The sequence below is a fragment of the Pholis gunnellus genome, assembly GCF_910591455.1.
Source record: "Pholis gunnellus genome assembly, chromosome: 16".
In the NCBI taxonomy this organism is placed as follows: domain Eukaryota; kingdom Metazoa; phylum Chordata; class Actinopteri; order Perciformes; family Pholidae; genus Pholis; species Pholis gunnellus.
In genome coordinates this window covers 13,922,321-13,939,294 of record NC_136543.1, presented here as the reverse complement: position 1 = coordinate 13,939,294, position 16,974 = coordinate 13,922,321, and the positions used below count along the sequence as shown (strand labels likewise).

The window sequence follows — 16,974 nt, the reverse complement described above, 5'->3', positions numbered from 1 at the left end:
CCAAATTATTATTATGAAACATACCATGGTCTTGATGTGAGGTAAAAATTATCGAGTGCTTTGTCCCGCACTGATTCCTATAAACAACACGGAGAGCATGATAAGCATATATGATTAGTATATTAACCTAATGACAGTGCTAATAGGCTATACATAGGCTTCTACAACTAACGCTTGCAGAATAATAATAATAATCTTGACAATAATAATAATAATAATCTTATTGTTGATATTATAATTCTAAATGTATATTAATGATACTTGATTGACCCCCTGTTTTAATCTCTGATGACTCAACAAGTTGTATTGCCACTTTACCCCTAAATATTTATCTAATGAGGTAGTCACAATGAGATCAAGATCTCTTTTTCATGTCTGAGAATAATAATAATAAAACATTTATAATCAGACATAAATGTGTAAAACAAATCTAAAGTCAGACAACCAACAATCAAGTGACAACCCAAATTAATATAATAAACACACAAACACACATATCTATATATATATATACATACATCATTTCAATGTTATTGATAAAATGTAACACATTCTGATAGACTGCGTTTGTTGTCACCATCAATACATCGCAGTCACTACACACTGGTAGCCATTGTGTGTTCAATATGATGTCATAAGGCATGAACAGGGCAACGACTCACCCAGTTCTGACACAAGTTTGTATATAGGGGACACATATTTTATACAGGAACAACAGATTGTTGTGTAAGAGCCATGTTATATTGTTTATAGTATTTTTATGTTATTTTTTATCGCAAAAGTAATGTTAGTCATGCCCTTTAAAATGTTTACCATACAATAGAATTAAGGTAATTGGTCATGTTGCAAAATGTGCTTTGCTGTGTGGTTTTGTGGCTGAAAGCTCCTTCAGTCTGTCCTGCTTTTAGATCATTTTTGGTTGACTCCTATTAGTGGGTTTTAGTCACTAAAAGAGTCAGAACCCTTTACATCCTGCAAGAAGTGACGAAGAAGGACGGTAAAACAAGCTGCTGATAGCGTGTTTTTTTACTAAAGGGAGACCTTTGGTGGTTTGGCAGTTTTGATAGAGACATGAGATTTAAAGTATTCAGGTTTATAGCCTTTTTAATGGTTTTCACTTAAGTTACACTGATTTCAATTGTGTTTACAAAAATAAATAAATGTTCACTGTTTTGTAATTTGATCAAAATCATTCCTATGATGCCATGAAATACCATCCGTCATACAAAATAACAGGAGGGACTTTCGTCATTCTACTCTCCACTGAGCTAAGCCATGGAGTAATATCTCTGCCATGTTTGGTCAGGCTTTCCGGTGGTACAGCCAAGCCGGAGCTGAACAGAGGGATATGGTTTTGTTGTGGTTGAAGAGCAAAATGGGACCAAACCCGACTGACTCATCATCCACCAATCGCATAAAGTATGCAAATACTGGCAGCCACGGCAACAAGAAGAAACAGGAAGTTGTGATGATGTCACTCTGTGTTTTAAGCTCTTCCCCCATGTGTGGATGTGAATCACTGAGCTTTGTTTTCAGTGAAGATATGGGATGTTTTTACGGCACGTGTACTGTGCGTGCCCGTGAACAGTGCGCAGTCACAGTAAAAAGTGTATGACGGCAGCCAGGAAGTCTCTGGCTGGTGCCCTGGAGCAGACAACGCCGCTGAGATTACAACTACCTCCATAACTCAGTGGCTGAACGAGCCATTATCATCTGGCATCCTATTCACCTCAGCGTGGCTCTTAACAGCCAGACTGGGAGCTTTAGAGAGCTGCCAGCTCAGAGCCTGGTGTCACCCTGTCTGTAAGAATATAGCCGTTGAGGTCACAGGTCAAACAAACATACTGACCTCAAACCCCATGTAGTATTACCCTCACTGTAGCTACATCACACATCTGCCAGTCAGCCATCAGCTGTCGAGCTGTTTTGATTTGACACATGGTGGTTTCTGACTATTTTTATCAGTGAGGTGCAGTGAAGACTAATGTGGGACTTAAAAAAAGTAACTGGAAACAGATACACCCAAGTATACAAGTTGCAGTCATCTGATTTTGTAAGGTGTTGGTTGGTGTTAAATTTACATTCAACTCTGCCCTCACATGCAGATCCACTCAAGAGCAGACTTGTGTGTGTGTGTGTGTGTGTGTGTGTGTGTGTTACGATTTAGTGTGGCCCGCACTGCACATGTACACTGCGAGTTGTGTGTTGTCCATCACACTAGTCGGACGGTTTGATATTCAGAAAAAAAGAAGCTGACAAACAGAAATGACATGCTAGTTTGTTTGAAATCTGTCCCGTACTGTTGCGTTGTGCGCCACCCACAGGCCTCAGATCAGATGATGTCATGCACCGTAAACTCGCCTCGAGTCTCTCCCTTTCTCTCTTGCATTTCACAACACATGCAACCACTTCTCATTTACGTAATGGTGTTGGGAGCTGCGTCACTGTCACAGCTCTGATACACCATGTGTGTGCAATGAGTGTGTTTATGTTGAGTGTGTGTCTACATGTGTGTAAGAGAGAACATCTGTGTTAGGCTGGTGAAGTCACTGGATCTCTATACTGTACATCTGTGGACGCCAGGTGATGTCATGTTGTTTTTTCCGTGAATGTATGTGTTTGTAGTGGTTAGCACTCCTTTGCAGCTGTGAGTTTATTTCATGTTTTTGTATGTATGCATATGTGTTTCAAAAAGGTTTGGGTATAGAGGGCAGTCAGAAATAAAATAGTGAGTGTGTTCGTAGGTCTTCAGGTTGTTTGCTGAAGTCACTGGCCAGTGGTTTATGACAGGCCATGTTAACGCTCCATTAACAGGTCCAACACAGGCCAGCCGGCCCCTGTTAGCCAACCCCAGTGATTTAAGGACATTCTCCTCTCTCTGGGGGCCACACACACACACATTACAAAGTCCTCTCCTCACCGCTGAGCCATTACGGGGCAACATTAACCCTGAAACTTTATGGATGTGATGGATGCTGTTGTCAATGGGTTATGCAACCGCTATATCTTAAATATTGACACACACCAACGTGTGCAGCTATATGCTTTAACACACAGAGTTATCGCCGGGTGACTTTGCAACAGTGATGAAAAAATAAACAACAATCATTTAAAATGATAACAACAATGATTGATTTTTTTGCGTCCAAATTATATTTCTGTCTGTTGTAAAAGCTAAAGCTGATTTGTTTTATAAACATGTAAAATACTCGCTCCAGCCCATTTCATGGTAATTATTAAAACAACAAAACTATACAAGAAAGTATTTGTATTGCACATTTCATAGGCAATTCAAAGTGATTGAAAGACATTGACAAGGAATTTCAGCAAGACCTATTTTTCTGAACACATTACTGCAAATGAATGTTTGGGGGGAAAGAAAATGCAGGCCAGCTATTCACCATGATGACTATAAAGACAAGAATTTAGATTGTCAGCGCATGTCCAGATCACAAGTTGTTATTCTGGGACTATGATGTTGCCACGAGGTGACTCTGGTCAGCAGTTCATGGTTCCTCCCCCAGATCATATCCACACAGTATCAGGATGACTGCTCAGGCCTTTTCATTGGCGGGCTCTATGATCCATAACGGGACTCTTATTTTAATGTTTTATTACAGGCTGGTGCTCAAACAGGTGGTTTACAGTTAAAGAAGATTTTACAGACATTTATACTGATTCCTTATATTTCATTAGTCCATCTACAATGAATATAATATATCAAATGAATTGATATTGTATCAAGTATACTCTTTCATACATTTTTTGGATGACTACTTCATTTCTCTGTGTACAGCGTTCCATCAGGGACTCAAATCCTTAAATATTTGAAAAACCAATTGTTTTTAAAGTCTGTAGCATTGTGAAAGGCAATATGTCAATGTGTTTAAAAAGGTACAGTGTAATACATTTGCATTTACAATCAATTTAAATGTGAGATATAACCAAAACATATACCAACAAGGGTGTTCATAAAACAAAAGGCAAAATATGAAATAAACTGATTAATTAGATTATGTACATAAAAAATAAAGGCCAACATATATGCATATGTGTTAGACGTGTTTGGTGTCTGTACAACGCATGTCAAAGATGTAACTTTGATTTATTTCAGTGTGTCATCAATAGCCCTCATAATATAATGACACGGAGGCTTCGGGGGCACAGATCCCAACAGGTAGGCAGGTCGTGACGTAGCCCAGCCTCCCCCTCTCCTCCCCCCCATCCCCACCCCCACCGTGGCACCGTCCCGCCTGCCCTCCCAGTTGCGTTCGCCGCTGTCCTGTCTGGCCGACCCGGTGTCTGCTGCTCCGCGCTCTGCGGCGCTCCCACCCCGAATCCCAAAATCTCAACCTTCCTCCTCTCTCACCTCCCCCGGCTCCCCGGTCCTCCCCTCCCCGCTCCCCTTCCCAACCCGGTGAATGCACCAGCGCCGACAAACATGACGGGCATCGCCGCCGCTTCTTTCTTCTCCAATTCCTGCAGGTTCGGGGGCTGCGGTCTGCAGTTCGAGACACTCGCCGAGCTCATCGTCCACATCGAGGACAATCACATCGGTGAGTCAGGCCAGAGGAGGGGGGGGGGGGGGAGAGACAGAGCTAGGCAGCTAGCTGCCGTTAGCATCCATAGCTAGTTAGCTGACTGCAAATAGGCGTGCATTCCGCTATTCCTGCTGCTCGCTCTCGGTCGACGCTCGTCGGCGAGCGAGTTATTCATCAACACGAGACTTTAATTCCTTTGAAAAACAACACTGCTGCTCTGTGAAATACGTGACCGGCTCGCTTTGTATTTGTGCATTCGCCACGATAGTTACCTCTCGCAGCGGTGACTCGACTTCGAGGGCCGCGTAAGGTCTCGTAGGTGTAACTAGCATTCCGACCAGGCAGCGGTTTTCACAGCTAACGTCGCTGAGAAGTCTGTCTGTGTGTGTGTGTGTGTGTGTGTGTGTGTGTGTGTGTGCGTGTGTTTACGTTTTCCAGGCCTGATGCGGCGCAGTCTCGCACCGCCTGTGTATTGAGCTTGCCCGCGTCGCTTTTTTTGTCGCCTCAGGTGTCTTTACGCATCGAGACATCACCTTGTTTTGCAGCGCTATCCGATCATGTTTGTGTCACTTAATTACCATTGACCCCGTATTGCGGAAAAAGACATGCAAGGAAATTGCATGTATTTTCCTGCACATGCACAAGCGTCAACTTGTTGCACCGCGTATTAGATTACCATCTAACGGTAAACACTCTGATAACTGCATGTATCGCACTCAGTTTACCCACACGTTGACATACAGACAGTCACTGTGTAAACACCTCAGTGTGGACTAGTATGACATTAATGCAAGTTATTTAAGTTATGTCTAGGTAATAAGGACGCAGCTATTGCTTTAGTATAACATAATTGTCTTTATTGGTGATACATTTATTACCTTTTATTTTTTCCCATCAAATGCATGTGACAGATGTGGCCTATCAATGAAAACATAACAGACATATTTTAATTGTTAAATAATGACTGTACCTCTCTTAGATGCAGTTGCAAATACAATATGAATATTTTTTTTTTTTTACGAGTGAGTTCTCCCTTTGCTGTTCACCTTATCTAAATCATTAAAATGCAGCCTAATTAGTACCATGCAATGTAATTCTTGTTAAGTATTTTAACACAGGTTAAATGCTTGCTTCTGTTTTAACACAAATAGATTAAACATTAATCCACCAAAAGCAAATTGCAGTGTGGAAGGATTTGGTGAAAAACAATCGCACGCTAAACTGTAACAAAGTTGACGTGCTCTAATCATTATTTGTGGTGTGTATCCATCCTCGGGAGGCTGTTTGAAGCTGGTGAGGTGGCGGGGGTGAGGGGGAGGGGGGGGGTAGAATGGATGCTTCATTGAGCCAGTCTCCATGGCAACTGGCCGTCTCCAAAGGGGTTGGTTGGGGGCAGTATATTGGCTGAGTTATTGCACACCTGCTGTCTCGCCAACAAAGAGCGCTACCGAGCAGCTAGCTGTGTCGAGGACACCCGACGTGTGATGTTGTCACAGGACTGATGTTTTAAAAAAAAAAACATGAGGTCATCTTTTGTGTGCGTGAGGAGAGAGTGCGCGTGGGTGATGCTGGTCTTCATCCCACCATATGCTCCGTAGATCACTTGCAAATTAACCAAATAGAGGGGATAAACAAACGCTGTGATTGACCGTTTTGATTTTATTTTAAACACTATATATCTTCTGATAAAGACTCCAAACCGATCAGAAAAACAAATGAAAGGATATTGTGACATAAATGCAAGAACAGATATGGTGCTTTCAGGCACAGAGCCGTGCCCCACACTGATATACGCCCCATCTGGCTCTTAGCTTGACATTTGACCCCAGCCGTCAACCGAGCAGGATGTCAGTTTACCGGTTAGATAGCTCGGATTAATGAGTTCCCCTTCTGCCGACTCGTCCCGCGGCCGGTCATCAGAGATCACACACACACGGTCTAATCAATACTCCTCACAGATCAGTTACCACAGGGATAAGTGTGACAAATGGAAGGGATTGGGGTGAGAGTGAGGGAGAGAAAGAGGGGGTTAGCGGCATTTAGCTGTGACTTCCCTTTTCCAGGTTTTGAAATGGTGCTGCAGTGTGTGTGTGTGTGTGTGTGTGAGTGTGTGTGATCAACAGTCAATCAAAAGATAAGCTAATTTGATCCTCCTAGCTCCTGCACGTGAGACTTCAGATAAGCTGTTTGAAGCTTTGCAGATAACCGATTGACTTGATTGTGGTCCGTCCTGCTGTGTGCTAACAGATTATGAAAAAAAAAAAGCAGGCGCTAACAATCAATCGGATAATCCAGAGGTGACAACAGATGTGCACTATCAGACGTAAACAGCTGTAAAAGTGAGTCAAGTCGGTCTCAAAGTCAGTGTGGGCCTGTGCTAGAAAGACTTTGGTCATTATCGTAGACTGTGCTGCCCTCTTGTGGCCGGACATACTGTGTGCTACATTGCCTGTGTGTCAATGATCTCAACTTGTATCTTATTTGGACTCGTGCCTCTTCTGACACCGCACACAATAGCTGGCAGCAAAACCAACCAGATGAGCCCGTCGTGATCTTTTCCATGAGAAAGTGAGCTAATGTGTGACCTCATCCCAGAAGAAAGGACCGCAGCCTTCCAATAACATACCAGCGCTCTTTAGATTGCGGCTGAACGCGAGAGCAAATGGGTTAGGTGAACTGTGCTCCGTGTGGTGGTTGGTTGTTGTCTTTGTGGCTGCGGCTTTGTGCGGTGACTCTAGGTAAGGTCTGAGGAATGCAATGATGTCAGGCTCATCTGCCTGTGTTCCCACCTGCACAAGCACATACCTGCCTCTTACCTCAACAAATAGGAGCTGGGAGGAGGGGAGGGAGAAAGAGATTCAACAGAGGGGGAAAGAGAAGGTTAAGGGAGGAAAAATAAGGGGTCGATCACGGGGAAATGCTCAGCTTTGTTTAGACGCAATTAACTTTGATTTTTGTTCTTTTGGATTTGGTTTTATAGCCGGGATCAAAGACTGAGGTGTGACTTGACGAGATGAGTCAGGTCAGCGTTGTGCTGTAATAAAGCGGTCTCTGCTAAAGCGTGCAGATAATTGACCGACAGTAACTTTTAAACACGTAATCACTCAGCCCACTGGCCAGGTTTGTCTGAAAAACGCCCTTCCCTGCTGCTGTTGATTTTTTCTTGTTCAATAATGACATAATTGCATAGCAGAGGAGGTATTATGTGAATTACCAGAATGTGTCTTTGCATTAGTGTGTCTGATGTTGCCAGTAAGTCTGAGCAATAATTGACTTTCAGATGAAAACATTTTGATCTTCAGAGCTTCATGGTTAGTCGATTAATACACAAGCTGAACAACAAAAAAAATGAATTTGATAATTGTTAAATAGTTTAAATTGTTTCTCATGGAAAATTCCAAAAGTTCAGCTTTTTCCAGCTTCTCAGATCTGAAGATTCTCTGCTTATACAATGTGTATGGACATGACGATAAGTAGTCGCCCCCTGCTGGAAAGAATGCACGTTTAAGGCCCCTCTGCATCGGCTGCTATCTATCTCTAATTGTTGATCGGTGACCTCGTGATTTAGTCCGTCTGTGAAATGTCACAGAATACTGAACGGCCATCACAATACCCTAAAGTTCACGGTGATGCCTTCAGATGTCTTGTTTTGTTTGACCAACAGTCCAAAACCCCAAAAATATTCAGTTTATACCGATGCAGAAAAGCTGCAAATCATCCCAACTGAGCAGCTGAAACTCTGAAATCTTCAGCCCCTTCACTTGAAAAACTACATAAATAATGAATTGATAGTGGAAATATTTGCTGATGTATTATCTGATGATAATTGATTGCTTTTTCATACATTTGCCACATTGTGTGATACGAATCAGTATCAGAACACACCCCTATTGACATGATGATGGTGATGTGAAACATAAATCCCGGCTGTAGTTGCCAGATTGTTTCCCATCCCACTTTCTGAGGTGTGAGAGGGGAAGGGGGCGTGTGTTAGTGCATGAGAGAGAGAGAGAGAGAGAGAGAGAGAGGGTTTCAATGTACTTCCTAAATGACCTGTCAGGGTGTAGTGGAGCAATTAGTGGACCGACATCCCCAACTGGAAACTGCAGGCCCTCTCCTTTCACGCTACACATACATCCGCATACACACAGTCACACAGATTACCTTTTCGGAAGTCGCAGGGACCCGAGCGCCCCGCCAAGCACTGAGAAGTGTAATTACAGAGAAGTTTGCATTTTCCCCCACCCATAACCCCCCCCCACCTCCCTTCTCCTCCTCCTCCTCCGCTCCTCTCCCTCCATCCGGTTGCCTGCTGCTCTAGAAACACGTTAAAATGCTCTCTGTGGCTTAATTAGCAGCCTGCAAAACAAGCCATGCATTCTTGGCCTGGTTTCTACACACACACACACACACACACACACACACACACACACACACACACACACACACACACACACACACACACACACACACGCACACACATGTAAAGGCACACGCGCAGACCCACACACATGTGCACATGCATGTGGACAACATGCACACAGTGTGCATTCAGCAGGGGGCAGCAGTGTACTGCCGGTTAGAGAGATGGATGGCTGTGTTGAAATGAGTGGTGCTGCAGTTGATTGGCTGCTGCTTTTAATGACAGGAACGCTAATTAGGGAGATATTTATAGACCCTGGAGACTCTGAAAATGTCTCAGACATGCAGATGACAAAACACGAAGAGCAGGCCGCTCGCAATGCACCGTGTCAGTGAAATGTAAAACGTCCGAATGAAATCATTGAGCATGTATATTCATTTAGTTTGTGTGTGAGTGTGTGAATGTGTGTATGTGCAGGTCCCGTCCTGCTCCAGCAGATCAGCAGTGTGTTAGCTTCCTGTCCTGCTAGGTGAGCGGAAGTCATAAAGCCGGTGAACATTTACTGCAGCTCTCTCTCGCTCTCTCTTTCTGCACCTGGCTTACTCCATTCCCACCAACACCCTGCCCTCCTCCCCCCTTCTCTACACTCACACACACACACACACACACACACACACACACACACACTTACCTCATCTTAAAGCAAAGACCTGAGCTTCTTGTACATCCCGAGTTATTAACTCTGGCATTTCTTTCTCTCGTTCTTGTTCTTCTATACCCGGCTGTCAAACATTTGCCTGAATGGCATTTAGCGGCCTGCTACTGTTACAGTGTTCATGGTTCTTATGAATATACCCTTCCATATACTGCTGGTTCATCACTGCAGATGGATGATTCTTATTTACAATACTTAAAAGATTCGTTGATGAATCAATTAGTCACTTTACAGAAATTCTATCAACAACATGTTTTTGATAATCGATCGTTGAAGTGACTTATTAAGGAAAAGTGCCAAACGTTCAGTGTTTAGATGAGCCAACATATTCAAACTCAGTGGTTTTAAAGAGGTCCGACGTTAAGATGCGTCCCGACTCATCCTTGTCAATAGTGTAGTTCGATGTGTGTTGGTGTTTCTGTGTCTGTGTGTGTGTGTGTGTGTGTATGTGTGTGTGTGTGTGTGTGTGTGTGTGTGTGCGCGCATACTAATGCATGCACAGAGAGCTCTGGTCTCTACATCTAAGCAGCAGGTAGGAGTATTAAGGCTCAGCTATAAAAGACTGTTGAAGACCACCTCTGTGGACCACCTCGTGTGTGTGTGTGTGTGTGTGTGTGTGTGTGTGTGTGTGTGTGTGTGTGTGTGTGTGTGTGTGTGTGTGTGTGTGTGTGTGTGTGTGTGTGTGTGTGTGTTTATGGATGCGTGCCTCTGCTATCTTTTTTCCTCACCTAGCCTCTTCAGTGTTTTTTACCTAAACTCAAATGTAAAAGACTCTGCTGTACACTGCAGCAGTGGTAGTGTTAATTCTTCTTCTGGGTTGTTTTCGTGTTTGCTGGTCCCCTTGGTGTTTTCCTGCACTGTGGGAAGTCTGCATTCTTTTTTAATTATGAGGTGTGAAAGCCTGAAACTAAAGGGCTAAGAAGGCCAACACACACACACGCACACGCACATGGGATTAGTTGGAAGGCGCGTCTCGGAGTGTGTTGTTAATTGTTGCACAGTGATGATCCAGTTCTTGGATCTGAATTGCAATACATCTGCTAGCCATTACATATAAAGCTGCAATTATGCCTACATGCACACACACAGGCATAGCCACGGCTAAAACCTCCTTTTTTTTTTTTTGTGTGGATAGCTCTGAATGTTCCGGCGTTGAACACTTGATGGCACTGGTACTTTACAGATGCACCCACCCGCAGGGTTTTCATGCACACTTGCTCCTGTTTTCCAGGGGGCGGGAGGTGGGAGGGGGGGCTTTGAAGTTAACGCTGCTTCCCTCAGGCAGTGGAAGTTGCCTACTGTAGTGTTACTGACCTAGCAAGTCAACTGGAAAAAGCGTGTGTGTGTGTTTCGAGTAATACACTGTGTACATTCATCACAGCCTCCAAGTCGCTTTTTCACTCTCGGGACAAATTTTCGTCTTTGCCACATTCAGACTCGGGCAACGATTAATCAGCCTTTGGTCACTTTAGGAAAGGCATTCATAGTAAATTACAGACAGCTTGGCGCAATAATGTGCCACAAGTATCTGAAATGTATCTGCAGGCTCTCGCATATTACGCACAGAGAATGCAGTGTGAGAAACATCCTGCAATCTGTCAGCCAGTCTGGCAGGAAGAATGGACGTATGAGTCAGCTACATACTAAGAGTATTCACGCAACATTTTCCCTCCAGAGAGAGCAGTGATTAATCTGAATGCCCCCCCCCCCCCCTCTCTCTCTCTCTCTCTCTCTCTCTCTCTCTCTCTCTCTCTCAGACACAGATCCGCGGGTCCTGGAGAAGCAGGAGCAACAGCAGCCCACTTATCTGGCCCTAAGCTACATCAACAGGTACACACACACACACACACACACACACACACACACACACACACACACACACACACACACACACACACACACACACACACACACACACAGAAGCAAAGGTGTCTACAGAGGGCAGCATTGCTCTACCAGTGGAAGGTCTGTATTTAAGTGTGTGTGTGTGTGTGTGAGTGTGCGTACATGTGGCTTGCGGAGAGCAGCTAAAATGAATGATGTCTTCCCATAGACACAGCAGTGACTCATCCACAGACCAGCACCGAAAACCACACAAGACAATCACTCCTAAACCCCCGTGCTGTAAACGGCACAGCCAAAGGCTGCCTTTCAGGATTACTGCATGTGTGTGTTTTTGTGCGGTGAACCGATGTGTCATGCACCGTTAAATCACTCCCAAGACGCAACGCTGAGAAAGATAACGGTAAAGCAGAGTTAGGTTTGTGTTTCTGTGGTAATTGTTCAAGTGGCGAGGCTGTAAATGTCAGCCGCATTTACTGTACAATGTTGTGACGACTGTATGTTTGATGTCTTGACAAACCTTAGACTTCCCTCTCGTCGCACCAGTGCGTAGACACAGCCATAGTTAGATGAAACCTTCAATTAAAAAATGAAAAATGGTACATAGGGTTTATTAAAGTATAAATCTAGTTCATCACAACTGAACTGGGATTATATTTTTCGTTCCTTTCAGTAAAAATATCACAGTGCTCGCCAACGAAATTGCTAAGATTTGGGAACTCTACAACATCGCTAAAAAGAATTTAGACGGGACAAGAAACACCAGCAGACGGGTTGTAAGCCTGAACTTATTTGGGAGATAAAATGGTCTGTTATCAACATCCACCACAGCTTAAAGACTGCTTTCTGGTTCACTTTTTCCCTCATGTACTAGTTATGGGTGTACCTGCACGTTTTGTCCTGTGCAATAAGGGTTGACATGTTACGTACACTCTCTTTTGTTTGCATCCTGTCAGTTGCTGTCACTGCTTATGTACGGCCCCATCTGAATTTATTATAACAATGTCCGTGTGTTCCAAGTTAATTGCTTTGATCAGCATAGAGTTGTCATAACTGACAGAAATGTTGGCTAAAGAAATTAAGACCCAAGTTGTAATCAACCAGAATTATACTATAGAAATTATAATAAAAGGGAAACTTTTGGATGGATTAAAACAGTTATATTTTCTTTGAATTAAGTTTAGCATTTCAGTAGGTTCACCTGCATTGCCGCCATTAATGTTGGTAAATTGTATTAGATTCAGGGACTTAACCGTGTCATGGGATTTACTGATGACACCCCCCCCCCCCCCCCCCCCCCTTTCGCCACCGTTGCGTGCGATCAGGTTCATGACAGATGCAGCGCGCCGGGAGCAGGAGACCATGAAGAAGAAGGCCACGCCCAAGCTGTCCCTGTCCCTCACTGGCGGAGTGTCCAGGAATAGCACGGCCACGCCTCCTCGACACACCAGCGGTAACCTGACGCCTCCCGTCACACCCCCCATCACTCCCTCTTCCTCCTTCCGCAGCAGCACACCTACAGGTACGACAGGTGTGTTTGTCGAAATGTCTGTTTGAGGCAAAGAAAGACAGATTGTTTGTACTTGTCGAGTGACCGGAGCTGGCAGGAAACGCCATTCGGAGCCCATTCATCACATTCAGACGGCGTTCTGATAAGCAAATGAAGACATTTGCAATGTAAATAGAATGCAGCTTATTCAATAATGCAGAATAATGCAAACTAGAAGAGGCTCAAAGCCCAATCACTGTCTTCTGCTGTGTGTGTGTGTGTGTGTGTGTGTTGTTTGTGTGTTGGGCTAGGTGGCTCCTGCAGTGAGCAGACCAGTCAACACTCTGCTAATTACATAGCAGCTGTCACGCTGTGTGTTCGCATGGGGCCGTGTGTTGCACAGCCCAGAAGCAGATGTCCAATTCCAGCCCAAATGGTTCCAAACGTAGTGTTAGGTCTGGCCTTATACACCAGCACGGCTCCACACACACACACACACACACACACACACACACACACACACACACACGCGCACACACACACACCCTTCTTTTGACATGTGCCAGGGTGCCATCCATTTCCTCATGCTGAGGTGCAGCATTTCCTGTGAGATGGTGGGGGGTCAGTGGGTCTTTGTGTGTGTGTGTGTGTGTGTGTGTGTGTGTGTGTGTGTGTGTGTGTGTGTGTGTGTGTGTGTGTGTGTGTGTGTGTGTGTGTGTGTGTGTGTGTGTGTGTGTGTGTGTGTGTGTGTGTGTGCGTGCGTGCGTGCGTGCGTGCGCATGTGAGTGGAAAATGCACTTTTTCCAGACTGAGCAATGGGGATCACTCCCACTTAATGATCTCTTTAACAGTGCCAACCCCTGCGTTTTGACTCACATGCGTACACACACACACACACACACACTGCTGTTTTGTCTGAACGGTGCTTTCAGTGGCATGTGGGCTGCTAATGCATTACAAAAGGAGCAGAATATAGAGAGGCGTATTAACAAAAATTCACAAATCATTCCTGTTTGGTAAATTCCCACGGCATGATGTATTTCAGGGGCATAACCCCATCATGATCGATTTCATCTGGGATGACTAGCTTTTTTTTCCTTCTTTTCTCACTCTGCGTGTCTGCATCGTGCCTCCAGGCAGCGAGTATGATGAGGAGGAGGTAGACTACGAGGAGTCGGACAGCGATGAGTCGTGGACCACAGAAAGCGCCATCAGCTCTGAGTCCATCCTCAGCTCCATGTGCATGAATGGGGGAGAGGAGAAGCCGTTCGCCTGCCCCGTCCCCGGCTGCAAGAAGAGATACAAGGTAAGGCCTCACACTGCCATGGGACACGAGGCTCAGTTGTTGCCACCCTGTCCACACTGGAGCTTTTGTCTTGAGTATCACATGTCTGGACATGATATTTGAAAAAGCACATTATAAATCAAGAAGGCATAATTGGAAGCAGTGATAAATATATCATGGCATATTTGCTTTGGTTTTTTTTTTTTAATTTGGTAACATCTGGTAACAAAAACCTCATTCAGTGTGTACCTTTTTCAGACCAAAACAGTGACATGGGACAAAGTCACATTTGCTGTTGATCTGAATGGGTCCACATGTGTTGTCCGACCTGTAATAACGTCACTTAAGTTATCAGCAATGAGTATAAATGTAGAAAATTAGCAACTTTCAGTTTAAGGGCATTCAATAAAATATACAACGTAATGATCATATATGGAGACCAAAACATTGCACTGTCCCACTGTTGTGTTTTCTAGTGTAAACATTTCGGTGACCACTTTTGATTCATTTAGTAAGTGTTAAGGCTTCGGCCAGCAGCCGGTTAGCTCAATAAGCAATCGACCTGTGACCGCAGTCTGGTAGGAAACTCCCCCAGCAAGAGCAGCGGGCTTTGAGGCCAGTGTGACATAGAGGCAAAAGCATGGAATTACAACGTCTGGCTCTCTCTCGTGATGCCACTGGGCCCAAAAATACTTTTCCCCAGAGACTTTCCCAATATCAGTCTGTGGGAAAAAGTCTTTTTCCACAGACTTGCATCGGGAAAGTGCTGTCTGTGACTCAGCGGATAATTTTTTTGAGGAAAATCAACTTCCCAGTATGACCACTTAAATAGCCCTTATTTAAAGCATTAGGTCCTAAAAGTTGGGATGTTTTGGTTGATTTTTATACTAGACGTCAAATTTGTGTCCAGTTCCTTTTTATACATCCATGGTCGTACACAGGTCGTGTTGCATGTTCAGTACTGCGTGTCAAACATGGGCGTGTGTAAAAAAAAAAAAAAGGGTGCTTGTTACACGTCTCCACTTCTATAATGTATCTCCTCCCTGTCTTTTCAGAATGTGAACGGTATCAAGTACCACGCCAAGAATGGTCACCGCACGCAGATCCGTGTGAGGAAACCCTTTAAGTGTCGCTGCGGCAAGAGCTACAAGACCTCGCAGGGCCTGAGACACCACACCATCAACTTCCACCCGCCCGTCTCCACCGAGATCCTGCGCAAGATTCAAGGCTAGAGGCCGCGCTCCCACCGATCTCTGCCCCAAACATAGCCCTGTCCTGACTTTCCTCACCCGACCCTTTTTATTCCAATCCCACACACTAAGGGATCAAGTGCGTGCTTTAATTCTCTTTTTTTCATCTTTTCGTATGTATGCATTATATTATTCTTTTCTATCCATGTTATATCAATTGTAGTTTGGAAAGAAATGTATCTTAGTAGTATTTTTTATTGTTGTACATTTGCACATTCGTATATGCTATCACGTTATTATTTTTTTTCTCTCTATTGTTTGACTCACATAAGGTGCTAAATGTAAAAAAAACAGAAAGAAAAGACACAAAAACAAACGACATGAAAGAAGAGGGTAAACGTAAAAGATGTGAAACAGGAAGTGCAACCAAGCCCCGCCCCTTTGCCTACTCGTCTCCGAGTGGGATGAAGTTCACGTCACATTAGTGCCGGTCCGAGTTCAGTGGTTGTGTCCCTTCTTCGTTAGATTCAGACAGTTCACTGAGCTTAGATCTGTGCCTTCAAAGTAACTTCTGAGGGTTCCAGTGCAAGAGTTAAGTTATACTTTAAATAGATATATTGATATATAAACAATAGACAGATATGTATGTGTACATACAAATATATAAAAGTATTCATGAGCATATACATAAATAGTTACACTTCAAGCTTTATTTTATATATTTTTTATATTTTTGTCGGTGTATTTTTTCTGTGTATCAGTAAGTGTTTCCTTTCATTCCTTATTTGCTGAGCTGCCTTTAGGTTTGGAGAGTTTTCTCTCGCCACACCCTAGAGACGAAGAGCCAAGAACGCCTTTTCGGTTTGACACTCTTGAATTGTGTGCGATGTTTCACTGTTGATCCGGAAGGAGCGCTCAGCGCCGAACCTATTCCAACACGGCCCAGGCCCAACGGTCCATATCGTGAACATTTCATCCCCACGGAAAGCCACCCATGTATTCCACATCTCCAGTGTTTCCTCATTCAGAGTGCCAGAGCTGTGTTCAAGAGACTTAGCCGCGGGCGCCGGCTAAGCATCATACTGTATTCCAGTTGCCAAGATCTTTGTTGTTGTTTAGTTTTTTTTCTCCATGATGTTGCCAACAGCTCTCCACTGCCAAACACTGACCATACCATGTGCCTGATGAGGGGGGGGGGAGGAGGGTGGGGAGGGAGGTTTCGGTGGGTGGGTAGAGGGTGGGAGATAAAATGGTTTCACCCTGGAGGTCGCCGAACGCGTGGCAATGACTTTCTTCTTCGTTGCGCCTCCACGATGTGCGCATGAATGGATGTACATCGACAGAATGTTCTCATGCATGCTTTCTGTGTCGTAAAGAGAGGAATAATGTGTGAAAGAAGATTTGTGTTTGAAAGAGATTATCACCTACAACCCGTCATTCTGTGTGTGTGTTGTAGACAAGAGCATTCCAGTTCATTGTGCGCGTGCGTGTGTGTTTTCAGCAGTATCCAAGTCATCAGCCTGTAGAGTGTTCCTGTATTCTGTGTGTT

At 44.3% G+C, this 16,974-nt stretch overlaps 1 protein-coding gene across 2 annotated transcripts; it reads left to right on the top strand.

The window, feature by feature from the left end:
• Window positions 1-4,290: 4,290 nt before the first annotated feature.
• jazf1a (JAZF zinc finger 1a) lies at window positions 4,291-16,601 on the top strand. Of its 2 annotated transcripts, XM_079176299.1 has the most exons (6): window positions 4,291-4,556; window positions 11,377-11,449; window positions 12,787-12,983; window positions 13,262-13,405; window positions 14,087-14,256; window positions 15,291-16,601. In XM_079176299.1, the coding sequence occupies exons 1-6, from the start codon at window positions 4,442-4,444 to the stop codon at window positions 15,465-15,467; spliced, it is 876 nt and encodes a 291-aa protein (XP_079032425.1). In that variant the 5' UTR covers window positions 4,291-4,441; the 3' UTR covers window positions 15,468-16,601. The 2 variants fall into 2 exon arrangements, with proteins under 2 accessions (XP_079032425.1, XP_079032426.1); XM_079176300.1 differs by lacking the exon at window positions 13,262-13,405.
• The last annotated feature ends 373 nt before the right edge of the window (window positions 16,602-16,974 follow it).